Source organism: Gasterosteus aculeatus, chromosome Y (assembly GCF_964276395.1).
Source record: "Gasterosteus aculeatus chromosome Y, fGasAcu3.hap1.1, whole genome shotgun sequence".
Taxonomy (NCBI): domain Eukaryota; kingdom Metazoa; phylum Chordata; class Actinopteri; order Perciformes; family Gasterosteidae; genus Gasterosteus; species Gasterosteus aculeatus.
This window is the reverse complement of record NC_135709.1, coordinates 15,372,637-15,400,335: the sequence shown is the minus strand read 5'-3', so window position 1 is coordinate 15,400,335 and position 27,699 is coordinate 15,372,637. Positions and strand designations below refer to the sequence as shown.

At 44.3% G+C, this 27,699-nt stretch overlaps 2 protein-coding genes across 7 annotated transcripts; one reads left to right on the top strand and one right to left on the bottom strand.

Annotated features, from left to right (window-relative positions):
• Positions 1 to 1,199: 1,199 nt before the first annotated feature.
• Positions 1,200 to 8,266, bottom strand: LOC120812271 (leucine-rich repeat-containing protein 56-like). The gene is made up of 12 exons (XM_078097837.1): positions 8,093 to 8,266; positions 7,785 to 7,872; positions 7,094 to 7,154; positions 5,910 to 6,006; positions 5,589 to 5,786; positions 4,037 to 4,214; positions 3,764 to 3,943; positions 3,519 to 3,586; positions 2,860 to 3,002; positions 2,467 to 2,633; positions 2,032 to 2,365; positions 1,200 to 1,786 (listed from the first exon to the last, which is right to left on the bottom strand). Exons 1-12 carry the CDS (start codon positions 8,255 to 8,257, stop codon positions 1,738 to 1,740), a joined length of 1,728 nt encoding a protein of 575 aa, XP_077953963.1. The 5' UTR covers positions 8,258 to 8,266; the 3' UTR covers positions 1,200 to 1,737.
• Positions 8,267 to 9,288: 1,022 nt separating this feature from the next.
• On the top strand, positions 9,289 to 26,387 carry LOC120812270 (GTPase HRas-like). Of its 6 annotated transcripts, XM_078097835.1 has the most exons (7): positions 9,310 to 9,630; positions 18,756 to 18,873; positions 19,401 to 19,546; positions 20,276 to 20,454; positions 22,470 to 22,629; positions 23,401 to 23,525; positions 23,709 to 26,387. In XM_078097835.1, the coding sequence occupies exons 3-6, from the start codon at positions 19,436 to 19,438 to the stop codon at positions 23,518 to 23,520; spliced, it is 570 nt and encodes a 189-aa protein (XP_077953961.1). In that variant the 5' UTR covers positions 9,310 to 9,630; positions 18,756 to 18,873; positions 19,401 to 19,435; the 3' UTR covers positions 23,521 to 23,525; positions 23,709 to 26,387. The 6 variants fall into 6 exon arrangements, 4 of the variants coding, with proteins under 4 accessions (XP_040024040.1, XP_077953961.1, XP_040024039.1 ...); XM_040168106.2 differs by lacking the exon at positions 18,756 to 18,873 and having other exon boundaries at positions 9,289 to 9,630; positions 19,404 to 19,546; XM_040168105.2 differs by lacking the exon at positions 18,756 to 18,873 and having other exon boundaries at positions 9,313 to 9,630.
• The last annotated feature ends 1,312 nt before the right edge of the window (positions 26,388 to 27,699 follow it).

Here is a 27,699-nt window from a genome sequence, read left to right as displayed (position 1 = left end):
TTAAGAAAACTGTAAATATAAATTAGCAGTTGTCTTTTACTTTATGCGTTTGTACCATTACAGTCGTCATTCCTGCGCGTGGTTGTAAAAGTGCCAACAGGGAAACGAGGAATAAATATCTTCGTACGTACTGCAGAGACAGATTGTCCCGGCCTGCCTGAACGCATTCTGTAGGTATTTCCAGTTTCAGCACTTGCTTGGACAAGTAACAAGTCTCATGTCATGACAAGAAGGAGGCTGCTTATGAAAATATGAATCAAATTCCACTTTGGTTACACAGTTGTGTTGTTGTGAATGTTTTTGTTGTTTGAATGTTAGGAGGTAAAAAGCTTTCTTTTTTTAATCAAATCATCTGTGCAGATCAGGTCCACCGGTAGCAACCAGCTGTGAGAATGATCCCTTTGAGAGAAATTACATGAGGCGGACCCTCTCCCACTTTCTCACAGTAAAAGGCCTCTCCTTTCATTCCCCTCTCATCTGTCCTGAGCCCTAATGGCACTAGAGAGACAAGGGTGTTGCTGAAAACACCTGCCAGGTAAGTAATGCCAAAAATGAAGGATGGAAAGAAGATAAAAAATGTGCTAACATGTTACGTAAGAGCTGTTGAATGGATGTGCACACAAATCATACATTCCTGGGCCTGACAAGTGAAACTCTTCCATTCCGTCAGTGTTGTGAGGAGCGTTAGCTGTGCCCTCAAGGTTGAACTACTGTCTGTGCATTGTTTCTGTACAACTGAAGCACGGCCGACAGAAGAATGGGAAGTGCTTTGTCAACGTCCATGTTGAGGACAGTCCTACATAAATATGAGACCTCAATAATATATGTCCGTCGAGAACAGGTATTCACTCAGGTATTAGATGTGGCTGCCTCTCTGGTCCTCATCATAAGTGGGCATCAGGACAAAATCAGTCTGCGAGAGTCGTTCATGGTGCAATGGATGGCTAACACACCGGAGCTTACAGTGTGTCACAGTTAGAACATATAAACTCAAAATGCACCCGATTGGTTCGACTCTATTACTCATGCTGTGTATCAATCCATCATGAAACAGTTTCTGCTGTATTAGCAGTGTGGAAGGCATTCTCAGCGATTGGGTGTATGTGTAAATGCGGCCTTAGATGTGCACAAGCAGACTCTTTTGTTTCAAGGTGGTGGAGTTCTAGGATTGTTTGACCAAGGTAGTTGAAACAATAGAATGAGTTTTTGATTTAATGTATACATGGAGCGCCTTCAAGTGGCAATGCGCGCCTATTACACCATGAATGACAAGACAATCACTGATCCTTTTCCTGTAATCCACCTCACAGCTTTTTTTTCATTGGGAAAAACAAAATGTAGCATTTAAGTCAATTCAATGTTTTGACCGGAGCAATTCAAATATGATGGTATTAGTCACATCTTCTTTATTTTTCATCTATAGCTAAAGGAGCCACCAGTAAACCAGCAACTCAGTCAAGTTAGAGGGACAACATCAGCACGAAGCACGTGAGGTAAGAGGAACGCTTGTGTTGACCTTCATGCTGTCACTCTTGTTCTTGAAGGAATGTCACACTAATTGTATGGATCCTTAGCCAGACAGTCTGTGCCCCTGCACCCCCAGGTTGTCAGTCTGAGTGTGGGCTCCCTCTGCAGGGCTGGTTTGTGAGGTGCTGGTGGTGTTTCTGTAGAGCGGCCCAGAATGTGTGAGGACGAGTGATCGCTGGTCGGTCCAGAAGTTTGGACATTTGCGTGATCTTAAAAACGCTCTCTGCCAGCTTGTTTACTGGATGAGTCCATCTCTGCACTGAAAGACAAAGAACTTTCTTTTAGCATCACATTTTTATGTTTCAAATAAAACTATTACAGATTGAGTACCTAATTCGAATCACGAAATTATGAAATAACATAACAATAAAAAAAAACATGATGCTGTTTGTCAAACATTTACTGATGAATTATAATTAGCTGTTACTTTAAACAAATAAAGATGAATCTATGGTTTTTATTCTGTATATGGTGCACAAAAGATAACCTTTGATAAAGCCGTACCATGAACCCATGAGCCTTTGACCGGGGGCCCTTGTTGGAGGTGGGCGGGGTGTGTATGCAGGCTGGAGCGAAAGAGGCTTGTTTGTCTTTGTCAACTGCTGGATCCCCTGGAGTTTCGGGTGTGTGTCTCCAGGCGTCGTCTCTGCCCCCGGGCAGCGCCCTGCTCTGCTGAAATCAGTATGTTCTGAGTTGGTTTGGCTGAGTCGAAGCCGGCGTGCACGGAGCCCAGTCGGCTTCCTGTCTCCACTGGGAGGGGGAGAGGGGGACAGCGTGGTGCCAGGTGACAGGGAGGGTCCAGCCGCCTCTGAGGAGAAGGCTTCTCTGGGATGCAGGCCTGAAAACAAAACAAAAAAAAGATTTCCAAAGCTTTATGGCCAGATGGTCAATAAGATTTTCACTTTCTTTCAATTTCAGGTTCGTTCAGTGGGTATTTACCTGGGGAAAGAAACTGCGAAGGGGAATCTGGTGAGGCAGCGTCTCGTCTGTCTCTGTGCATCTCCGCTTCATGTTTTCTTTTGTTGTCATCTCCCCCCTTTTCTTCATCACTGTAACAAATAGCCAGGACCTGTGGTAATCTTTCTGTCTTTATGGCCTGGAGACGCCTGGAAAACAATGCAGAAAGGTGTTGAGTTTCATCTCCCTATGGTCTGCAAAAGAAGCCTGTTTGGCTCAAAGCGTAGAGTGAAACACAGATACAATTCTCAATAGATATTTAGAACCCTTTTCATATCGACTCTCGGATCACATTTCAAATGCTGTCCATGAAGCTGACTTCATAACGTATCATCACAAGCCAGCCTATTTCCAGTTAAAGAAGAATGTCAGTACCTGCCATGCTGCTCCCTCCAAGCTCTAAGCTCGGCAAAGACATCGATGCGTTCTCTGACATCGGTCTCCTCAAGGTCGTTTGTGTGCTCAGGTACGTGGATGGGAAGGTCACGGAGGGTGAAAGTAGATCTGGTAGGTGCCGTCTAAGAGACCAAAGAGAGGGAGGAAGAGAATGAGGGGCAGAAGAGGGAACTAGAAAAGAAAAAGAAGCAAAATAGAGGCTTAAGAGCTGAGTACATTCATTATGGATAGATGTAAGAGTAATGGTCAGATAGTGAGGGAGAGCAAACACGAGAGGGGCAGACGGAACGGGGAGAGGAGGTAAGAGGAAGGCAGAGTGACACCAGATGATGTCGAGAGCGAGAGCTCCATCCGTCCATCCGTCAAGACACTTCTAGAGCCTTAACACATCCCCATCCCCCGTGTCTCTCCTCTCAGGTTTATGTCCACCTGCAGATAATTAGCTTCTTCTAACAAGATGACAGATGAGCCTATGGAGTCATTTGGCCATAATGGCCCGACCGGGCCCACAATGCTTCTTGTGCCTCTAGATGCTGTGCTGAATGGGAAACAGCGAGCATGAAGTGATTGATTAGTTTGATATCTCATTAATACAGATCTGTGTTTCCTGTGTTTTGGTTTTCCAACACATGACCTACCCTCAGCTTTTCACGCCTGGCCCGAACCGCCTGGACCGGGTTTCCGCAGAAGAGAATCTTGCCAGCCCCTTCGAAAAAGCAACAGATAAGAGAAGAATTTCATACAATCCGATACAAAGGGCAGCCTCTTGGTGGCACTATTGAGTAAAGATTACAGAATGTATCTGCAAAAGGTAAAGCTCATGAGAGGAACGAGGAACTAGGATGACAGTTTGAGACATCAGTTTGAAAGGCAGCCCCCTGACCATGTGTAAGGACGCTGGCTTCTGCTTCCACTGTCGCCAGATCTGAATCTGCAGAACCAGGTCTGGAACCAGAGAGAACTCCAGGCCTGGTGGCTGTCTTGGGTCCGGAGCGAACGTTGTGTGCGGGGCGCCTGGCCTTGGCCGGGCGGCTGTAAGGATATCCACGGTCTGCTGTGTCCTCTGCAAATTCAAGAGGGAGAGGCCACTAAAATACACAGCTGTAATGAACTGGTCCGTGTCAAATCACTCGAAACGCCATGGCCATATACACACCGTATTCAGCAGCTGCCTGGGAGGAGCTGCCGTCTCTGATGCAGTCTCGGAGAATGGCCCAGTCCTCTCCCATGGTGCTGTGGGAGCTCAGGCCGTCCTCCTCCACCCTTAGATCGTCTAGGTAACGCAGCTGAGGGACCAACTTCCTCACTGCGGCCCGATAACTATAGCCTGCCGTCTGGGTGGAGGGGTGGAAGCAACGTAGGGGAACGTAGAGGGGGACAAAACATGATTGGGATTAGTCGAATCTATCGATCTATCTATCTATGTAATGTGTTAATATTCATAAACAAAACAAAGTGAAATAGTTTCAGATACTAATGGTTTAAAAGTACAACATGTATAGATGTGAAACTGAAACTTGTGGCAGCATTAGGGGTCTCATGCATAATGTGAAGCATCAAACCAAACATTAAACATCTTACAGTCCACACAGTAAATCACATTTAAAACACTGTAATTACAATGAAGATATGAACTCATATAAAGGAATTTTTAATTGTTAAAGAGAGATGCTGTTCCCACTGTTTTCTTTCAATGGAATGAGTTCCATCGGCCTGCTGAATTAGCTGGATTTGTTGTTTTTGTTAATGATAAAAAAAAGTTATACACTAGCAGCCCAAACGTCAGACAGTTATAAATAGTTGCTAGCATCAAATTGTGGTAATGCATATTTGATAACCTTTGTTATATGTTTTTGCACCCATTTTCACCATCATGGCACTTTAATGAAATTGTGGAACTTTACTTTGAGAGAGAGAGAGAGAGAGAGAGAGAGAGAGAGAGAGTCCTGCTTGTCACTGAGGTACTAAGTGTTCAAACTAGTGCTATATGCCCCCCCGTCCATCGCTAAACCACACTGACGCAGGGAATGAAAGCGAGAGTGAAGGGCTGGCAAGGTGGAAATGAAAAAAAGAAAGGAGGAGGAGGAGAAAGTGTTGGGCGGGAGGAAGTGAGGAGATCTTTGTGTTTGGTGGAAAGAAAAGGGAGCAAGAGGAGTGATGGTTTGGCAAGAACGCAAACCCAAGAACCCCTCAGTCACTACAAAGCACAGGCCTCATGCATATTCAGCTCAGCATCTACCCTCATTGCCCCAGTTTCCTAATTAATGCTCTGCTAGTGGGTGTAAATAAACACATTCACAGTGGCCCAAAAAAACTCACAGCACACTGTGTCTCAAATCAGCAAAAGGTGGAAAATGCAGCTTCTACTTTGAATATGCAGCTGCATCGTGCAGCACTGAAGAGGTCCATGGTGTGCTGCTCCTCCCATCAAGTAAAAATGCATTGGCTTTCAAAGGGATCAAATAGCTCTGTAACATCTCAGCACATGCAGATTAGATTTCAGTAATCATCTAACAAAGCCATGAAGGCTGCTAGTCTACTAGCACAGAAGAGAAAACTAACTTGAAACTAGACGTTTTACATTTTTGGTTCTGTAAAAAGTGCAAACAAGGACCATGAAACTATTGCCAACTATTTTTGCTGGCGGCTACACATGTAGTAAGATGTTGTTTTAAGGTAGAAACAAAATGATCAGAGCATACTCCTACCTGGATGGCAGTGGGGTTTGGGTGCGCACACACAGGGTTTCCTTCCAGGGACAGTGTCTGAAGTTTGCCACATAGCCCCAGATACTGAATCTGGACAATGTCATCCACATTATTCCCTTCCAGATCCAACAGCTGCAGGTTCTCGAGCATGCCCAGCTGACTCAGGTCCGACACATTGTTATAGGCCACGTACAACTCCTGCATCAGAGAGAAGTACATACAGCGTATTCTTTTTTTCTTACAGTCTTTATACACACTCTTATAGGAACAAGGAAGTGAGGAAAGCGAGGCGGTTATGCACCAGTAACCAACAAACACTACCTTGAGGGAAGTGAAAGCACAAATGCCAGTGAGGTCTTGTAGGGAGCAGCGAGACATCCACAGCACCTGCAGGTGGGAGAGGGTGGTTCCCAGGTCTCTAAGAACACAAAGGAAAGCGCCCACTTGATTTAGAGGCAGGAAGGGAGTTACACGACACAGGGAATCATGGAAAAGGCTATCCGCTCCGCTTCTCCAACGAGCAGATCGCTCCGTTGCCTATCGCTTGTCTCTGTGACACACCAGTGCTTTGACCCTTCCAGTAGAGTCTCAGTCAGCGCATAAAAATCCCATAACATCCTCTCCCCTACAGCTGCCACAGCTCAGAGCAGGAAATGCTATCAGAGGCAGCGCACGTCCAGCTGGCTCTGCTCTGCGGCGCTCAGGGTGGAGCACAAAGCTCCGTATCTTTCAGTCTCTCATACCTCAGTTGTCTCTCGGGCAAAAGATTCTCCACCTGTGGAGACGTGAGGACCACTTGGAAGGTGTGAGTGTTTGGTCTTGGTGGATTATTTGGATGAGACAGTCATGGCTACAATGAAAGTGGAGAAACTGTCTGTTTCCTGACTTTTATCCGGACGTTGTCCATGTGGGCAAGCTGATATGCCACAAACCCCTCTGTTCTATTGTGAGACAAGTGGGGGAACCTATTCTCCATGTGTATTGAGCTGTAAGACTTTACATTACACCACAAGAAGTAACAAAAAGTAACATGTAACTTCCATACAGAAAAATGGTATTGCAAGTACCCATTAGAAAACAGTGGATAAAGCAGAGCTGAGCCCTACACCTGCACCCAGCGCATCGTACACTTTTTTTTTCCTAACAAGTACAAACCCCTGTAACTTCTGACCTTGTATTCAGCTTCAAAGCAGAAGAGTCTTTTTTTGGCCTCCAAGACTTCTCAATAAAGAGTTTCTTATAATCCACATACTGTACTTATAAATACAAGCTTAACATGAAGTGGTTCACCATCAGGGGAACTTATTCAGTTTTGTTTGATGGTGCATTTTATCTTTGGTTTTGGGATTAGCGGCTTCTTGAGAATCTATAGCGTTGCATGAGGTTATGTCAACATAATACAAGTGTGATTGTGCGTGTTTCCCAAGGAATAGGTTGCTTTTCCGGAATACAAAGCAGGAAGAACACAAGAAGATGGTTTCTGCGTTTTGTAACTTTAGACTTACCTCACTGACATTATGTTGCTGTTGTTCATTTTGAGCTTCAATAGCCTGGGCAAGTAGTCACCTGCAAGATGATCAGATAAAAAAGGCCATTACTCTCACCGTCATGTAACAGTGGGGGGATTATTTATTGGGTTTCAGAGCAGCCTCCTGCTCTGAATTCCACTGCACTCCATTCCACTGCAATTAGCTATAAGGAAGAGCACCTAAGCATGACTCACACATGCACGGACCCTTCTCCGTCATGCCTGTACTCGTTGTGCAATCTTGAAGTTTCTGAAGAGGAAGGTGAGCCTAATGAAGTGTTCCTTCACCATCATCTGCTCAGTCATCCTGCACTGAGGTTGGCACACCTGTGAGGGAGTCTAGTGCTGATACGTTGTGTGTGTCACAACAATGTCTTTATTTCCAAGTCCTGCTCCATGATTGTTATTGTGGTCATTAAAATAATCTAATGTCTAAATGTCAACAATGCAATCGAACGAGTACTCGCACATTTAACATTCGTAGATGCGTAGGGATGCTGTAGTCATCAGTCATTTTATTTGCTTTGTGTGTGCGTGGACTTTGAGGGCCTCAGTGTTACACCTCTTGTGACTGCCTGACAATGTATAAGGGAAGATTCTGACTTTTATCATTTTAATAATGTGAACTGCACCGTATCAAATTAACAAATAAAATAAATATAGCTTACCAAAGTTACCCAGTGTGTTTTCTTGTGTGTCTACGCGGATCTCCAGCGAGGTCACTTTAGAGAGATCCCGAGTTCCACACACTGATTCCTACCAGAGACGGATATCAACAGCCTGCATTATTCTGGATTTTATCTTTATGCAACATAGTTTATCATAATCATCACTCGCATACATTGGAAACACACCTGTCTGCCCCCCTCCCCACCTCAAAACAGCCATCTGCACAGTATCTGCTGCCTTTTCTCTAGTTACTGTTCATAGAGCACCTCATCTGCCATGACAGAGGGCACTAATTGAATTAATTTACCAACTTCTCCTTAGAGAGGTAAAGCCCCGCTGCAGTTTCATAGTCCTCTCGTGGTTTCGGAGCAGGAGTCAGGTTGATGTGGCCCGATCCACTCGGCTCAGGCACCAGGACCCGTGCCGTGCCGGGCCGGACCTCCCGGGGCACAGACACATGGCAGCAACTCATTTCTCACTGATGCCTGAAATGAAAAAATATAAGTATCAGTGACTTACCAACCCACGTGAATAACTTTCTAACCGAGGTGATACTAACACAGAAACTGGATTCTCTAACTACCGTTAGATTAGCTAACGAACTATTCAGAACTGCTGTTGTTAATTGTTGCCATAATGCGGGAGGGAAATTAATGTTTAGAGGAGTTTAGAGGAAATTAATGTTGATTTCCTCTAAACTAGACCTTCCAACGACAATTAAGGGTATTTTTATTATTATTTTTCATTGTAATACAAAGCAGTAGTATCCAAAAAACCTGACCAAAAGCATCTGCACTTTTCACAGAGAGAGCAATTCGCTTTCGAGCAGAAGTTTGCTTGGCAACCACAGCAGACTTCCTGGATACCGCAGTGAGTGGCACCCTGGGATATGTAGTCCACGTGTGAAAGTGAAACTCTTGAAGCAAACGCTTCGCTAATGGATGTCCTATATATTTCTATACGTTTATTCAAGTCTATAACTGCTACTACGATCAAAGAGGACATTTTCATCCTCGGTGTATGTTTCTGCAACAATAAACTTAAGCCGCCCTCCCTGGTGTCGTGCTACCTTCAAACCGTCAAATGCGAGCTCTGCTTTTCGAAATGTAAGCCATCAAAATTGTAATTATAATCATTTTAAAGATTTATTTGAATCAACGTTGTTACATTCTTCATGGCTGTTGATCTACATGAAACACTTACTTTATGCGGCAATCATGGCGAAGACAAGCCACATTAGAGTGAAAATTAGCGATTGGTGAAATGTAAAACTATTTCAAGAAAATGTTGTTTGTTTGGTGGTTTGTTTTCCCAGCGGGGTGTGTTTGTGATTGCGAATTTGGACTAATGACGCCACCTTTTTTTGTGGCATTTGAAGTGTTTGCTTGTCTCTTCCTTAAAACCGTCACTTTGTTAAATTGGATTAACGTCAATAGGTCAGCTGGCCGTTGTCGCGGAGTGGTCGCATTTCCGACTGTCTGTGAATGCATCAGCAACATGCATGGTAACCGGGGCGGTTCTATGTTTGGTAGAGCTGGGCGTGGGCTCGACCCTCCTCATCCCCTCCACTCTGTGGAAGCACATTGTTCAACGCGGGCTCGTTTTTTACCCAGAACCAATGAAAGCCTCCGTGCACTGTAGCTGTTGAAAAAACACTTTATCGGATATACTAAAAGGTGTAGATATCCGAAGACGGTGGAAAGCGGACCCCCTCCCCCCAAAACGCACATCCTGTGTCCTTCTGATTACAGCGCAGAGGCAACAGAGTTGGACGATTTTTTTCCTTCTTCTTCTTCTCCGGCAGACGAAACGTTCCTCTGGCAGCTAATTAGACCTCTGCTTGTTGTAAGTAAGCACTGCACGTTCCCATGTACGAAATGCGTTGGCAGTGACTGTTTTGTCTGATGATACCGCTTTAAAATGTTTTCATATTTCTTTTTTTTGGGGGGGGGGGGGGGGGGGGCGCTGGATATTGCGGTCCACAGTTAGCTAACATTAGCTATCCCCGCGTTTTGATTCGCCCTCAGCCGGCGTTTATCTGCCGAGCTCTGTTACAGCTCGTGTCAGCGGTCAACTCTCGGCCACATGTAACGCGATACGATTCATGTCGCAATACGTTATGCACCGTTGTCTCGCGTCCCGGTTGGTCCCCGTTTCGATACTAGCGGTCTCCCGTGAGTTCGGGTGCTGTAACGTTACCTTGGTTATGGAGACCAAAAAAACCCCAGTTCAATAAATGTCCCCATCATCTCTACCGAGCGGCAGTCAAGCGTAAACGTGATAGAGTGTGTGTTTCCTGCGTTGTTGTTGTTGTCTTTCTGTGTTTCGCCCTTTTTCGACCGTCGGGTGAAGACAATGTAGAGGGCGACGCTGCAGCCCGTAGTGGCCGCAGAAACAAGTACGTTAGGGTGACGCCCCGTCGCACGGAGCAACAGCTCAACGGATCACTGCGGAAGTTGGATTCCATTTCGAGGCATTTATAAAGCGGACTGCGCCGCTCGTTTAGACCCGCTGCTTTTAAAAAAACTGCTTTAGTTGACTGTGAGGGTAAAAGGTGGCAAAGACGGTTCTTACGTTTCCATCACTTAAAACGTGGCCGCGCGGTCTCGTTAGACTAGTGGGGATACAAATCCCCCATCCCGTGCTGACGTAGGTCTTTGGTCCCGGCTCACCAATTTTTCAGTTAGTACCTTCGCACAAAGAAAAGCAACTATTGTGCGTTTTTTATATGTGGCTTATTGGTCTGCCTCCCCTCTTTTTTTTATCCACCACAACATCCCAAAGCCTATGAGTAACATGTGCACCCCTGTGTTTCCATGATCACACTGGATGGGAGGACGTGACCTACTCGTGTGCATTTGACGTCAGATCAGTGGTGGTTGTCCTGGAGAAAAGGCAAGAGCTGGAGGAGGTCCAGTGTTAGAGGTGTGATGCTAATCTCCCTTTTTTCTGAACAGCTGTAGCTGGGTGGTGCCCAGCTTCTCAGACAAAATAAGTGAGACTCGTCCATATGCCGGCGATTTTACAAATGCCAACTTTTAATACAGTTTTTAATTGGGTGAATGGCTGAGACATATTGGTAAATGTCTGTTTGAGACCTACAAATGGCATAGGATATGCTCTTGCGTGTTTTTTAAACAGTATTTAGGTGGATTCTGAAAGTTTTCTACTTCTGGGACTTCATCGGAGAGCTCGGTGGGGGGTCTTGGAGTCTCAGTATTTGACCGTGATACCTCCCTAGAGAGGGTCTCCTTACCATCGTTGCTCCATTAGAAATCTATTAACTCTGCAGTGGGCTTGTGGCTCTGCCAGTATGGATTCTTTCTTTCTTGTAATGGAGGGCAGAATGCACATTTGCGTACCCTGCTTCTTGCATCGTCTGTTTAGCAAAGACTGACTGACTATTTTTTTTTTTTTAACGCAGTGATCCTAGCTCTGCAGCTGAATCACCTAAGAGAAAAAAAAGCATTTTCATTATTGATTTCAGTACATATTTATTCAGTTTCGAAGGTGGACCGCTCCCTCCTGTGGTTCTATGTGGGGCATATAGTAAAAGTAGCCCTCAGCCGCTCCCCTCCCATCACCCCTCTCGCTGCTCTGTACTTGCACCCTCCGCAAGCTGTCGTGTAAGATTATCCTCTTGGTCCAGGCGGGGCTCTAGGGTTTCAAAACGAACTGTTAATTTCCCAGGCTGGAGGTGGCCGGCTATAAATAACCCCAAAACGCAGGCATACTGCATAGTGCTCCTCGAAAATCCTAAAGAGAACTGCTACGCAAAGATTGTGGGGACTTTGGGGTGAAATAGGTCAGTGACTTTAAGATGGCAATCAGAGCCCGTCTGTGAGCTGAGTATTTGACCAGGGGCGGCCGGAAGCTTTGAACTGCTCACCTTTTTAATGGGTTGATCTGTTCCTGTAAGTGCCATTGCCTTTGGATTATTAACTTTTGTCTGATATTTAAATTGCACAAAAAAGTGGAACGCTGCGTGACCTCGTTGTGGTTGAATATGATGTTTTTTCCCCTTCATTTACACTGCACTTTATGGGGCAAATGCAATTTGTTTTGACGGTTTTTACTGTGCAATAGAAAGCTCATGACACGGCCAAAGAGGCAAGTTCATTTGTGTGTTCCGAATACAAATAGATAAAACCTCGACAGAAAGTAGAGAAAATGTGTGAAGGAAATGTGTAAGACGATTGATTGTGATCTCCATCGGCCGTGTCCTCATCTCTCCTCTCTGTCTGCACAAAGGCCTTCTCTTTATGAGCCCTTCTGGCAACAAGTGGTTTTGGGCAGGCGACGGCATCACTATCAATGATTCATTTAGCTATTCATCTCCTCACGTATGTGTGGATCATTAATAGGCCTGGTCTGTTTTTCCGTACTCCATTCTCCTGGTGGTGGGGGTCTTGAAGCTGCATTTTGGGCTGAACATTTTTAATTGTTAGGCAGTTGTACACTTCAGATCTGTTTATGCAGAAAGAAATGTGTCAGCATCTGGCGCACTGTGGTTGTGTGACAGAGTAGGTGTCTGCCTCCTTTTTTAGTGTTTGTGTATGTCCGATAGTTTCCTCCTCATCGCGTCCTTTCAGCGCCCGCGTATTAAGCCAGCTCTGATGTGACTCCCTGCCCTGCGCCCAGCTCGTTGCCCACGGTGACCGAAGGTGTTCCAGCGTCTGGTCTGCCCAGCACAGCTGCTATTTATTTGGTTAGAGGAGGCTGTGAGGAGCGTGGCGTTCTCTGCCACCAGCCGAGGCGCGCTGCACTTTGTACCAGGCTGCTTTTTTTTTTTGGTGCTAAATGTTTGGCCACAAGATGGAAGATGGAGGATAATTCCCTTCCGGTTGTGCCAGCGAGTGTTTTTACAGGAGCGGGGGTGGGCGGTTTAGAGCTACCTGTTTTCCGTGAGTGTGTGAGAGAGAGAAGCTAAAAGTCTGTGTCTTCAGTTAGCAGGTCTTCTTTTCTCTGCCAATCATTAACAGTGAGGCAGGCTTGGTCTGATATGAACCCAGGACAGGACAGTCACAAATAAAACGTTTTCACAGAGGTGCATTTCCGTTACCTTTGACCAAGCTGTCTTTGGAGGCTTTGTGTGTCCTTTGACAACAGTGTTCAAGTCACCCGTTACTCCTCCCTGCACAGAGTTGAAGATTCACTCCAGCTGTGCATGTTGCTCCCTTGGAAGATAAAGGACACCCCTTTCGAGGAAGATTTTAGGGCGATGCAGATGTCTTAACGGTTTGATGAAGTCTGTGTCGATAGCGGCAAAGACAATGTTTCAATTCAAAGTAGAAGTTCCTTTTAAAGTTGAGTTTTTGATCACTACTTTCAAACTGAAAGAGAAACTACCCCCTGGGAGGATCTGTAATTCCACTGATTTCCATCTGGCGTCAGGGATGACATCACCTGACCACTCATGGTCTCAAACTGAAGCTAGAACTGGGGGAGACGTCTTTGCTTTCACAATGGGCTTCCAGCAGGAGAGTGGTTAGCCACGGCTCATGCTTGGGTCATAGATTTTGTAACTTTGTGGTAAATTAGCAAATAGCTGAGTCACACTCTGCCCCCGTAGGTAGGGGAAACGCCCATATGACTGCATTCTTTAGCCATTGATTCAACACGCCTGGGATTTCTCTGGCCATCGGCGTTGTCAGGGGTGATGTCAGGGGATCTGTGTGTGTGCCTCTTTGTATTGCCTTCTGTGGCTGCATGTGTGGTTCCAGCTGACTCGATATTTGGCACTCCTGGTTTTACCTCTCTCTGGTAAAATCCCTATTTGTTGTTCCATTCTGCTGATCTCCACCTATATGAAGGACGGTGTTGCTAACTAACCTTTCTGTAACATCTAGACGCTTCCAGTTATGGAAAATACTCCTTCCCTACTACATTTATTCTGGAAACCTGCTTTCTATAAATGTTGATTTGGTGCTATGCACTGCAATTTAAAATGCAAATCTAAAGAAGAATTTCCCATTATCTTTTGGGATGACCAAGCAGAACTTTGCATGTTATTCCAAGTCCTTAAAATTGTACCGGCTCATCGTACTTCAGTGTTTATGAGTTAGAATTACAGAAGGGCATAGCACCTGTGTTGTGTAGGTTAAAGCCTCCAGAAAATGGACAACGTGCCCTGTTACACCGACTAGACTCCTTTAAGTGGATTCAGTGTTTCCTCGGGGGACAACAGCAGGCACACCCGAAGCCATAAAACCCATTTTTAGAAAACCCTTTAGAAAAAGTAAGGGGAATAGCAAAAGCTTGGTAATAGTGAAAATGTATGTTTTGAAAGGGAACAATATGCAGATCCTTTTTGAAAGATATTTAACTCGAACAGGTTTTTCCTTGTTATATTTCTATGATGCATTTTTTGAACAATTGATCGTTTCAGTATCGTGCCTCCTCTTGTTTTCCCCCTGGCTGTCTCCGGCACACAGTCCGCTGCTCACTCTATTTTTCACATTCCCCTCTTGAGGGGTCTCAACCTCAGCTCCCACCACACACACACACACACACACACACACACACACACACACACACACGTTCACACAAACTACTGGTGTTTGTCACCCCTGAGCTGCAGGGGTTTGTGGCCTCCGTGGCAGCAGTCCAATGGTAGAGAGAGCCAGACTGCGTATGTCCGTTGTTCTGCCCCAGTGTTAATTTCGTCGACGAAAACTATGATGAAAATGTTTCGTTAACGAACCTTTTTTCCATGACTAAGACGAGACTAAGATGTGACGAAAACGATCTTAAAAAATAAAAACTATGACTAAATCTATTCTAACTTTCGTTAACGAGACGAGACGAGACGAACCTGTTGGTGGTTGACGAAGTCACGATACTTTTTCCCCCTAAATTCGCCCGCAGCTGACAGACAAGAGACAGGCAAAGTACGGCGTTATCCAGCAGGGCACAACTCGTGGCACTCAGTGGCACAACTCGCGGCAAGTGAGTGGCAACGCCATCCCGAGTGGGCGGAGCCAGGCTTTCCCGGAAACGGCCGTTTTTTGTGCGACAGGTTAGCTGCTGTAAAGATGTTTTTTGTAGTTCTATTTATTTTATTTCATGTTTTTTGTATTTATTTTATTTTATTTGATACACTAAATATTCCCCACCTCTTCCGTGCGGGGTTCTCGGTCGGGGGGGGGTTTGTAAATTCAGTGGCCACTCTTGACGCAGACGCACCGATAAATGTCTTTGTCCTTGAATTTCAGTACAGAGATGACTACAAAATGTTTGTGGGAGAGTTTATTGACAAGGGCTACAAAGTCGATGCTTTGTTCAAAGAGTGGGACTAGTTCATTTTTAAAATGTATTTTCATGTTGTTTTTACATGTTTATATTATTTATTGTTAAATAGTCTCTGCGTCTCATTTAATTCTTCTAATGGTCCCACTTATGACAACTTCAGCTCTATTGATTAGGCAAATATTAATGCTTTCATGTGTAACTGAATTTTTGTTCCAATAGCACTTTTCATTGAAAACATAACAGAATAAAATAACCTTAAAAAGAGTATTTTTGGAATAAATTCTAACATCTAGAGGTATTATTGTGGCAGCTTGGATATCATCTGACAAGTGGCAATAGGAAAAAGAAGTGCAAGTCCTAGAATAACAAAACAACATGCTCAACAAACCCAATAAATTGAAAAACAAAACCCCACTCAAGTAAATAAAAAACAAGAAACAGCTCGGCAGCCTCTCGGATCGAGTGGCGCTTTGAGGACTAACAGGTTGCCAATGAATTGCCAGAGTGGCCACTGATGTGCCACTGTGGCCACTGAGTGCCACGAGTTGTGCCATTGAGAGCCACTGCGTGCCACTGAATTACACACCGCCGATCCCCCCCGCGGAACACCCCCGTCTGCGCCCCCCTCCCCAACCCCCCCAGCGGAATATGTCGGACTTGAGATAGAGGTGGGAAATATGTAGTGTATCAAATAAAACTAGAAAAAGCATTTCCTGCTGAAAATGCGTTGGAATGCAAAAAGCTGAACTGAATTTTTTTAAATAGCTGAAAATACAGAAAGTTGAAGGGAATTTGAATACATTTGCTGAAATGACAGATATTAGAAAAGCTGAAATTAATTTGAAATTGCTGAAAATACAGAAATGGGAGAAGCTGAAAGGAATTTCAATAGATTTGCTGAAAAAGCGAAAACAGCTGAAAAAGTGAAAACAGCTGAAATAAATGTGAAATCGTGCAAAAAAAACAACAGAAATGAATATTAAAACATTGCTGTTAATAGAGGCATAGGAAAAGCAGAAATTATTTTTAAAAACTGCTGAAAATACAAAAGTGGGGAAGCTGATTTTCAATAGATTTTCTAAAAAATACAGAAGTTACAGGAGCTTCAATGAATTAAAAAAATACAGAAATAACAAAAGGTGAGATGACTAAAAATAGGTTTAAAATAGTTTGTAGTAATATTAGTAGTAGTATTAGTTATTATTGTAATTGTGGTATTAGTAGTACTAGCTGTAGAAGTAGGTTTAGTATCAATAGCAGTAGAACCAGCTGTAATACTAATAGCCATAGTAGTATTTGTAATAACATTAATAGTAGTTGTAGTATTAATAGCAGTAGAAGTACTAGTAGTATGGTAGTAGAAGTATCAGTTGTAGTACTACTAGAAATACTAGTAACACGCTTAGTGGTTGTAGTGTAGTAGTATTTGAAAGAGCAATATGTATTTCAATGAAACCGCTTCATGGTTAAGGTACAGATAATCATTGAGGCTTTTATTTTGTAATGATGGAATCGGGTGAGAGGGGGTTGGGAGACAGAATCTCTGTTATTCAAACTAAGACGTTTTTAATGAATAAGCCTCATCACAGAATACAGAAATTAATATTAAAACATTGCTGTTAATAGAACCATGAGAAAAGCTGAAATTATTTTAAAGAATTGCTGAAAATACAGGAAGTGGGGAAGCTGAATTTCAACAGATTTTCTAAAAAATACAGAAGTTGCAGGAGCTTAAATGAATTTAAAATAATACAGAAATAACATAAGCTGTACTATCAGGTTCACTTTCTTGTCTTTTGTCTTCCAATTGCACTAAAGGATGGACAGTTCTCATGTGCCTGTGCAGGTTGTTTGTGGAGCCAGCTCGATTGGGGTGGGGTGCGGAGATTTTAGTCTTGCAGACTCTACATTCTGCCTTAGGTCAATGTAATTGAAATGTGTCCAGATTTTGCTGGGTTTCCTGTTGACACTCATTTTCTTAACTTTCTTTTTTTACATTTCACAAAAACAAAGCGGCTCCCCAATCAGGAGCCGGCTCCAGGCGTTCACGTCAAAGAGCCGGCTCACTACCAGCTAGCGCCGCGTTTGCTAGCGCCATGTTCTCCCCACGTAGGTCTATGTGTCTGTCAGACTCCGTAGGGGAGGGAGAGTGAGTGCTGGCACGAGCCTGTGTGGTCGTCATGGAGACGGCGCAGCTGCTGTTTTCGCGGGCTGATCACAGAGTAAACGGATTTTACCAAGAAACCACACCTCAAACAAATGACAACCAGCGCAAAACTATAATAGCTATCTAAAAAATACGCTGTTTGTGCGAGACCCAAGACTCTACCGAACGCAGGGAGGTGTCATTTATGTCTGTCCGGTAAAAAATACGGCTCCTGACGAAGTTTACAAAACGTGTACCTTCTTGATTTTTTGAGAAATATGTCGGCAGATTTGTATTGGAGGCTATGGGGCTTTTAGCAGAGGTTGTGTGACTGTTGGTCTCCATAGGCCAAAACTAAAGAACTCTGGGATTCTATGAACACATTAATCCAATCAGCACAACCATGCCCTCATTAATCTGAAGAAATGAAGCCTCTAGAGTGTATACTTTGGCTGCAAGGACAGAAGTTCCATTTTTTTTTAACCAGATTCTGGCGCTGCCCCACACTCTAGCCCGCGAGCTCTCCACTCTAGCAGACGCAATACACACTCATGTAAAAGTCAGAAACGGAGCGAAGAACTAGTGAAACATAATCAGTGATTATGAAAAAAGTACAATAGATATCAAGAAGCAGTTTTTTTCATAAAATAGTTGAGACTTGTGTCAACATTTGAAAGTTCAAATGGTGTCTGTAGCTGAAAGATTTGCGAAGCTGAAAAATCTGAAAGTTGAAGAAGTTTAAGGAGGATTTGAAAACAATCTCCATTTGAAAACCATGTTAAAAAATTAATGATTATTGATTTATATAAATTCAAGCTTAAGAGGTAGAAAGCTGAAAAGTCATAGCCCTCAAGCCAGAAAGGAGCTGAACATTTTAATATTTGGAGGATTTTAATAGCTGAAAATGTGAAGGAGTTGAAAGGGGGCGCGGAAGAAATAGAAGATGAAGAAATAGAAGATTCAAAGAACAATACTTGGAATGCTTAATGCATTCCAACAATAAAATAAATACAAAAAACATGAAATAAAATAAAAAGAACTACAAAAAACATCTTTACGGCAGCTAACCTGTCGCACAAACAACGGCCGTTTCCGGGAAAGCCTGGCTCCGCCCACTCGGGGTGGCGTTGAGACGCCCGCCCCTTACTTGACGCGAGTTGTGCCACTGCGTGCCAGTGCCACAAGGAGGATCTCGCTATCTCTCCGGTTTACTAACGCGTCATGATGACGTCATCCACGAACCCAGAACGCGCGTATCGGTGCAGCGGTGGTTCTTGTGCACCGACTACGGACCGCGACGACTATTTTACGCTTCGGCGAGTTTGAATGTGGCTTCGTTAGTTTAGCTCAGCTGTCTCTGTTTAGCTGCCTGTTAGCTGACTGTTAGCTGACTGTTAGCTGACTGTTAGCTGCCTGTTAGCGGGCTGAAGCCGCGCTGCTTCACAGAAACATGAAGACCCGTTTAAAGACCGTCGGACCTTTCTGCTCTGTTCTCTGGCGACGGCAGGCAGCGTTTCCTCGGTGGATGAGACGCTCCGTTACAAACGCGTCTAACGTAATAAACTCATTGCAGGTTCTGAAGCCAAGAAAATAATGTATTGCAACGATTGTAGGACGTTAAGGTCTCTTTTGTTGGGACAGTGGAAACAATAAAGGACAATGAAGTTTCCGGTGGCCACGTCAAAAGCATTGCAGTAAACAGACAAAGACAACAAAGTGTTGCGTTTATGTCCCTGGTCCTCATGAAGTTGTTACACCGTTGCCAATTTGTTAAATTGCCTTGCAAATAAATGCTTTGCTATTTGTTAAAATCCCAATCCTTTCATGTAATGATTTTTCACGTGTCATTTATATTAGCTCACACAAACACTTCAACCATTTGTTCTTGGTCACATTTTACAACCCATTGTGGCCGCGAGTCAAAAAGTTTGCCGACCCCTGCTATAGACCTGTCCTAGGAGGGACATCTAATGGACAACCAAGTACTGCAAGCTAGACTATTATGCAGTTGTAGATACAACGCAGGGGGTCCCTGGGCCTGAGAAGGGAAGAAAGGGAGTTTAATATGGCTATTAAATGTGACTAAAACTAATTACATTTTAAATGACTAAATCAAAAATAGCTGCCAAAATGAACACTGTTCTGCACTGAGCCGGTACTGTGTATGCTTCTTACCCATGATAACCTGCACCGTTCTCCCACCCTTTCTTCCCTCCAGCAGTGGTGTTGGTGCGTTGAGCAGCAGCGGCAAAGATGACGGAGTATAAGCTGGTGGTGGTGGGGGCTGGAGGCGTGGGCAAGAGTGCACTCACCATCCAGCTCATCCAGAACCACTTTGTGGATGAATATGACCCGACCATAGAGGTATGACCCCCTTCTGCATGTTCTACACATTATTCTCATCGGAGACGTGTTGGGGTAGGAAGGTAAACAATGGTTAATTATATTGTGGTAGTGTGTCTGCTGGTGCTCTCTCCACTGGGAGAGAGGGGTGGGGGGGCCGTTATACAGATATTTGATTCCAGACTTTTTCAAGGGGAAGTCATAAGCAAATGTCTGTCAGTTTTTACAAGAAATATGTGGTGTGCCCATTTGTAATTCTTATATTTGCGTGAAAACAACACACAAGAGGAGAGGCAAGCCAGTGAGAATGTTTTCTCCTCTCTTCTTCCTTCACTCCATCCCTCTCTTTCTCACCACGCCTGCCTGTGGTCAGACAATGTCCTTTTTGTGCGTTGGCATTCCTGGCCCCTGTGCTCTAACAAACAAAGGGACAGCCCTCCCATGTTTTAGTGGCTGCGTGTCTAAAGGCTAAACATTGGCTCCGATCCCCCAGCTCCTCTGAGCTCTTATCTGTGCATTTAAGCCCGGGTGCAGACTGGGAATTGATAACAGATTCCAGGTGGTGCACATCCCATCAACATCACATCTCTGTGCGTTCTATTTATGGACATGCTGCTCAGCCCTCGGTGGCGAAGGATGCAACCACCTTTGTGACCCCTTCAAATTCCACCGGCGTTCCTTACAGATTGTTCACCCGTAGATTTGTAGCAGCTTTCCCGTATTCTGACCCTCTCCCCCTTTTGCCCGCAGGACTCGTACAGGAAGCAGGTGGTGATTGACGGGGAGACCTGCCTGCTGGACATCCTGGACACTGCCGGTCAGGAGGAGTACAGCGCCATGAGGGATCAGTACATGCGGACAGGGGAGGGTTTCCTCTGCGTCTTCGCCATCAACAACACCAAGTCATTTCAGGACATTCACCAGTACAGGTGTGTGTATAGCAGTGAGGCCGCGCACCACCGTGGTGCGCAGGGGAACCCCGAAACTGTGTCAATGACACGGAGCATCGTTGGGGCGGACGACCGAATCCAAGTGATTGCTGTTTACTTCTCTTCTACGCTTCTGTGTATTTGTATGTTCCGCGTGTGTTGCGGGGGACTCCCATACGGCCCCCCGGACAGAGAGGGGTGTGTGTATACGTACGTGTTGCCAGCTCGCTGCAGTGGTTTGGTGATGTCATGCTGGAGCGTTTAACTCGGCTGAAGAAAGCTAAGCCCCCAACTGGAAGATTACAGCACGATACCAATGAAATCGATGCTGACTCAATTAGGGGAGCGGAGAGAGGTAGCACTTTCAAGGACGGGGAAGGAGAACGGGTGGGGGGGGCAGGGAGGAGGACTTAGCTGTAGATGACAGTGTTCTCTATCTTTGCCACATTTTGTCTTTCTCATCACATTAGCCACCCACTTGGCTGCGCGTTAACTTTGCCACCTCTTCTCCAGGTTTGCAGGTTGTTTGTCTTTTTGGGACTTTCCTACACACACAGACGCACACGGTTTTCTTTTTTTACCTGCAGCCATCGTGGTCCAGCCTTTTTGAGCCTCACTGTACTCATTGTGTAACTTGAAAAATGGATCTTTTGTCCGATGCTAGAATAGTCCCGTTAGAGCTGTCTTATTTTATTATCTGTGGTGTATTTTACCGTTCAAGGCGTTTCTACCAGACCTCTGCTCTGCTGCTGACACCACACTGGATTTTTTATTTATTTATTACAAATCAGTCAACACAGAATATAAAATATGTTGGTGTTTGCTGTCATTTAGTTAGATTTAGAAATAGCTGCCTCTGCTGAACACCGTTGGCAGTGTTGACTGCAGGGCCGCTGCAGTGGATGCATCCTGCTGCACTGTGGCTCAGGGCGAAAAAGGGCCAGCCTGATAGATTGATCTGACCCTCTCAGTCAGTTCCCTCCTGGCTGCTGGCCGTTTGGTGCTGGCTGCTGTGGTGATGAGGTAATGGTGTACGCTCGTTGTCAATCCCTCTCCCTCCCCCCTTCAGCAGTGCAGCACAGCAAAGTACCATCGGCGGGCTCTGGCTGCTCCTCAGGGTCCTAGAACTCTCTGGGTGGTTTTACCTCAACTGCAGTGCACGGATTAGGGATAATCAGGAACATTTATTACCCAGACATACAAGGAACTGGACTTTTGGTGTATAACATCAGACAGTAAGACAATAGACAACAAGACAGATACGACAACATAGTGCAAGAACTATGGAATGCCGTTTTAGTCCAAATTAAATAAATGAATAAATACATGAAATATGCATTTGAAATACATCATGAAATAAATCAATGAGGCAATAAATACATAATACATAAATATGAAACTGGACTTTTGGTGTATAACATCAGACAGTAAGACAATAGACAACAAGACAGATACGACAACATAGTGCAAGAACTATGGAATGCCGTTTTAGTCCAAATTAAATAAATGAATAAATACATGAAATATGCATTTGAAATACATCATGAAATAAATCAATGAGGCAATAAATACATAAATATGAAATGCTGATGTTCAGCTCCCACTTGAGGTCCTGGGTGATGATGGAGCCCAGGAAACAGAAAGAGTCCACAGCGGTGACGGGAGTCACAAAGGGTGATGGGGGAGGGTGGGACTTCCTGAAATCCACAACCATCTCCACTGTCTTTAGAGCGTTGAGCTCCAGGTTGTTCTGGCTGCACCACGACACCAGATGGTCAGACTCCCACCTGTAGGCGGACTCGTCCCCACCAGAGATCAGTCCAATGAGGGTGGTGTCATCCGCAAACTTCAGGAACTTGACGGACTGGTGGCTGGAGGTGCAGCTGTTGGTGTACAAAGAGACGAGCAGAGGGGGGAGAACGCAGCCTTGAGACATGTTTCCCCAGCGTCACGTACTGCAAAATTTTTCCAAATAAATCCCAACTGTGGAATTTCTATTGTTGTGCAATTCACAGAGAACAGATCAAACGCGTGAAAGACTCTGACGATGTTCCCATGGTGCTCGTGGGAAACAAATGCGACCTCCCGGCACGCACGGTGGACACGAGGCAAGCCCAGGAACTCGCCCGGTCTTATGGCATCCCTTACATCGAGACCTCTGCCAAAACCCGACAGGTAGGTCATGAGCAAGAAGCACACGCCCACAATACCTGCCTAAGAGACACATGGTTCACTGATTGTTTTGTTTTTAAGATTCTTTTCTTTCTTTTTTTTGTCACCAGCCACCAAAATCCTACTTCCTTGATTCTTGTTCTCCTTGTTCAAAACCTTTGTCAGATAAGTCATCTAAGTAGTCACAGATATCTATAAAAATATCACATAAAAAGTCAATCTTCACAACCCTGCTGTAATCTTTTAAAGGGAGGAGTAGTCAGAGGGGTATTCAGGGGTCTATCAAATTTGTAAATTTGAACTCTGCCTGTCCTATGTATGGGATCTAGTGAATGATCCGCAGTATTATGCCATTTGCGCTGCTGGAAACGCTTTATGATGACGCATGCGGTGACTCGTAGCCAGGTTGCCTTGGCTTGAGAGCGGAGCACCAGTATTTGAAAGGCTGCATAAAGACGCGTCGCTGCACAGCTCCCACTGTCTCTGACTCACTGTCACACACTATGGGGGAACATGCAGTCTCTCGCATTCATCATTTAACCGGAAGAGCGTGTTAAAAACCGACTGACTTTTTTTCAGTCTCAATGATTTCTTTTGATTAACGGCGTCTGAAATGTCCATGTTGTCATGGCGATGTCACCAGGCCTCTCAATGCTGAAGACACCTGAGAGGTTCAAGGTCTATTCACAAGGGGTTTATGCCGTGTGCTCAAACTTAAAATTGACCATTGCCTGTGTCCAGATGTCCGTGCAACCTTTTGCTGTGTGTTTACAGGGAGTAGAGGACGCCTTCTACACACTGGTCAGAGAGATCAGACAGCATAAGCTGAGGAAGCTGAACCCACCCGATGAGAGCGGTCAGGACTGTATGAGCTGTCGATGTGTGGTCTCGTGATGCAGGTGAGACATATCTTTTTTTTAAGGTTGTCACGCAATATGGGAAGTCCAGTTTGACTTCTCATTGTGACCAAAAATAGTTTTGAAACCTCAGTTTCACTTTTCACTGTGTAACTGTCTTCCCCAAAACGCCACCAAGATGCCACTAATATCCGCATCCCTTTTTTGTCTCCCCTCTGTCCACAGCGGACTGTTGCATGTTGAGGAGAAATGCTACTGCGCGTAGTGGCAGCATGGACTTACTGATAGAAAGTTAAAACAACGCAATGATGAAATATAAACTTTTTCAAAAAAGAGGAGGATTGCAGCAAAAGCTCTCAAGGGAACCACCAGACCCGACTGAACCGTGGCCCTTCATGGAAAGGAGGATTTGGACCGTTGCCTTTTATGGCTATCTAAGCGGGTCCGGTCCCTCCTTTATTCCACATGTCGCCCTGAGAGCGACGCCACTAATGACTCTTTGTCCACTCCGGCGTGGTCTCCCTGGATGGTTCCACAAGTTTCCTGCTAACTTATTTGTTTTCAGTCTCAACACTGGTCTTAAAGGGGGTGTCTCTGACCTCCTTCCACCTTGAAAGCCTAACCCCCCCACCCCCTCCATTCCCCGCTGCCGCCTGCCCACTGGAAGGACCGACTGACTACAATAGAAAGGACTAGAACATGGATGCCCCTCCCCTTGTCCCGCCATCGCCCTCCACCTGCCTATTGGGTTCCCCCCCTAATGGCTGCGTGGAGCATATCGGTTGTGCCGATTGTGCTGGATATGGGTTGGAGGCTGACATGGAAATGACTATACTTTGTTGTTTGACCGGTTGTACAAAGGCCTAGAGTTTGTTTTTTTGGGATATGACAAGTTTTGTTTGTGATCGCAGAAACTGAAAGCCACAGAGCAATATGTGAGTGAGGGGACTGGGCGTGACACGTAGTTGGAATTTCTTAATATAAAGATGGATGAATTCCCAGAATGCAGCTGCCTTCTTTTCTTTCAAATGTTTTCTTTGCTACAGCAAACATTGTCTTTCTGTAATAGTAATCACTAATGTACGTAAGTTCTGGTGCAATAGGATTATTTACTGTGGATACTTTGGTTCGGGTGGGTTTATATCTGTTGAGGGTTGCATGTGGAAATAGGAGAAACCCCCTGCACAGTCACACAACGACCGCTTACAGTTTTACACGAAATGACAACCAGGAGACTTTTCTTGCATTTCAGTTGCTGTCCAACTCGTATTTACTACATGGTGATAACGGCTATTTTTAGATGGCAAGAATCCGTCCTAGTGGATGACAAGGCTCAGGAATCCAGAGTGCAAGAAAGCGTCACCATTCAACCGTCCTGGAAACCCGAGTTCACAATGTCACCAAATAGAGTTTTAACGCACACGGTCCTGCCTCAGACTTACACTTATGCAGTTTTTTTCCCCCCTCGGACTGTTCTATCCTCAAACCACTCCTCCTTTCTCTGCCTCCTCAGTTCTGCGATGGAACAATAGTAGTTCAGGTGCTACTCATGTCAGAATCATATTTACTGTAAGTGCGGGACTATTGCGTGTAATAGGTGATGGATATTGGGTTGTGGGAGTGCGTCGCTCTGTTAAATTCATACTATTGTGCTCCCGAGAACTGCATTAATTTGCCGCCTACGTGGGAAAAGACTGCTCTGGGTTTACTTATAAATGGACCTTTACATCTTAGCTGGTTTGTACCTCGTGTCTGCAGCGAGATCTACCTGAGACGAATGTGTTCTGCTGGCTGCATTGTTCTGTTTGTTTGATTACGTGTGAAAAAAAAAGAAGAAAATATTGAAGTGGGTTAGGGTTTAGCGCGTTATGCGCTGTATAGAATTTTAAAGGAAAGGCAAGTCCCTTAAAACACTACACTGATTTTAGAGTGGGGGGTCTGTAATAGCATGTGCGTTTGAATGTGAGTCTGTGACTGAAAGCCAACCCAGTTAATAGCCCAGTATATGCCAAGTTGTCTTGCTCAAAACATTGGAACATGTGTTACTTTTAAGTCACGGTTATACGTCACGTATGATTATGTTTAGAGTTCCAGGCACTACAAGCAGGTTTTTAGCGACAGACCACAGAGAAATCCCACGCTTCCTCCACAAAAGACGTAACCTGTTATTTTGCCTTCGTCTCCTGTCGCCGAAACAAAACAAAAGTTTTTCTCACCTAAACGATTTTGTACAGTTAAAGTTCCCTCATAACATGGCTTAAAGAAATATGGTCAGTCTTGTTAGTGTGGATGTTGTAGAGTATTTTCAGTGTGTTCATGTCTCTGCTGGGAGGAAGGATATGAACTGTGAATGTGTGTTTAGGTGTGTTTGAAAGAAGCCTGTTTGATTAACTTACAATAGCATAATAATGCAGGAGTGGATCCTTGGTCACACTTTTGGCTGTGTTGTTTCTAACCTTTTATTTTTCACCCATTGTGCTCATATATTAAAAAAAAAGGGTGTGGCGTTTGTAACATGTAATTACAGTCATAATAGTATGCTTGTCATCTCCCTGTCAATCATAAAGAAAAAACGTTCATTCACGATAACACATAGATTTCCATAAATCTTTGTATTCAAATCCCTGTTTCATTAGCCGTCTTCATCATATTGCAACAGGCATTCTCCAGCCAGCAGACAATGCGTGCACCAGTCAGAAGACCTAGAGAGCATGACGGAGACCGCACGGACCGGAGGGACCTTTGCACAAGGTCAAAGTGGCTCAAGGGCTTTGTTTCGTCCTCGCAAACTGTCGTTGGAGGTGTGGAAGGAATAACAACTGTTTTAGCTATTTAAGATGTATTTACTCTTTGAAAATGTGGCAAATGTATTGCGGCGACAGGAATAAAGATGTCAAGAGGAAACCGGTCTTTGGTCAATGAGGTTACTCTCAAATGTAAGATTTGCTGCCATCTGCAGGTTTCTTTATGCATCATATTTGAGAGTTTCAAAAAAAAAGTTAGTTAGTTAGTTACATTAAATTGTTAAGATTATTATTATTATTAATGTTGTGTGGTTGAACTCAGCTCAAATATGTACGTGTTCTTGGCAAATACTTTTTACAGTACTGAATAATCTCTGTTTGAATGGGAGGATCACAATGTGATACTGTGTGGTTTACTTTATGGGGCCCAGCTGGGATCAATGCTCAAAGTACTGTCTTAAAATGTGTTTACACAGGAGTTTTGCAATCAGCTGGACCATTTGTACAAAAGTTTTAGGTCCCACAGGTAAACAGGGCAGAGCTTTTATTTATTTAATAAAAGTTAACGAAGTACCCAATAAGCTACGGTAATGATCCCTTCACAGGCAAACTTTGTTATACAAGAGAAGGGGGTAAAATCAGCTTGACTTCCTTGATCCTGATGCAAAACAATACAGTTTCACTGACAACAACCAATCACTGCAGTCTCAATCACAATGATTATTAATAATCCTTTTTAATGTTTATTGAGTGACTGCCTTGCTATGGCTTTTCATGGCAGGTGATTTGCATATTCGTGAGTTTGTTCTTTTCACTGGCTTTCAAGTGTCATAAAAGCTGGGCGGTTACCCATAAACCCGAGAACCACACAACTGGAATTGGTGATCGAAAAGATACACGGAAAGTACATTTTCATTTCGGTTTAAGCGTAATCATGCCGTACTTTGAGAATGCGATTAGGAAAATGCTCCCTACGGTAAGAATAATTATCAATAATTGGACCAATAATTTGTATTCCCAAAATCAATCAAGTTGTATGAATAGAATCCATGTGTATTCTGTTCAGTGTTTTTTTTTTGTGTTGAAGAAATATCGCCGCAAACACGTGGCCCATGACATGTATGTTGCAGTGGTCCACTTCCAAAGCCTTGTGCCGATGATGGGCAGACATGGTAAGAAGTGAAATAACAGCTAACAATATCTTCCTTACCGTTCGACCAGAGAAAAATTAAACAACAAGCTTTAGATACCACCGTCAGTCGTCTATTTCTTTCAGTTTACAACGACGGAACCACAAAAAACTTGATGAGTCTAAACGCAACCATTCCTGTCCTGTTTGAAGGTAACAATGACTTTGCGTTTTTTACGATTGAATCAAATGCCGACTGATGTGTATTCTGTAAACAGTTCATTATAAAAAAATAAATGTATTTATAATATCTATAGAATATATAGAGAAATCACCATTTTCT

What these genes read in the sequence shown, in the direction of transcription:
- LOC120812270 (XM_040168106.2), top strand. Translation starts at nt 19,436, where the DNA reads ATGACGGAGTATAAGCTGGTGGTGGTGGGGGCTGGAGGCGTGGGCAAG. An exon ending in CAGGACATTCACCAGTACAG is followed by an intron (nt 20,455 to 22,469) that starts GTGTGTGTATAG and finishes TGCAATTCACAG; the next exon opens with AGAACAGATCAAACGCGTGA. An exon ending in CCTCTGCCAAAACCCGACAG is followed by an intron (nt 22,630 to 23,400) that starts GTAGGTCATGAG and finishes GTGTGTTTACAG; the next exon opens with GGAGTAGAGGACGCCTTCTA.
- LOC120812271 (XM_078097837.1), bottom strand. Translation starts at nt 8,257, where the DNA reads ATGAGTTGCTGCCATGTGTCTGTGCCCCGGGAGGTCCGGCCCGGCACG. An exon ending in AGCAACATAATGTCAGTGAG is followed by an intron (nt 6,007 to 7,093) that starts GTAAGTCTAAAG and finishes TTGTGTTCTTAG; the next exon opens with AGACCTGGGAACCACCCTCT. An exon ending in CAAACCCCACTGCCATCCAG is followed by an intron (nt 4,215 to 5,588) that starts GTAGGAGTATGC and finishes CCCTCCACCCAG; the next exon opens with ACGGCAGGCTATAGTTATCG.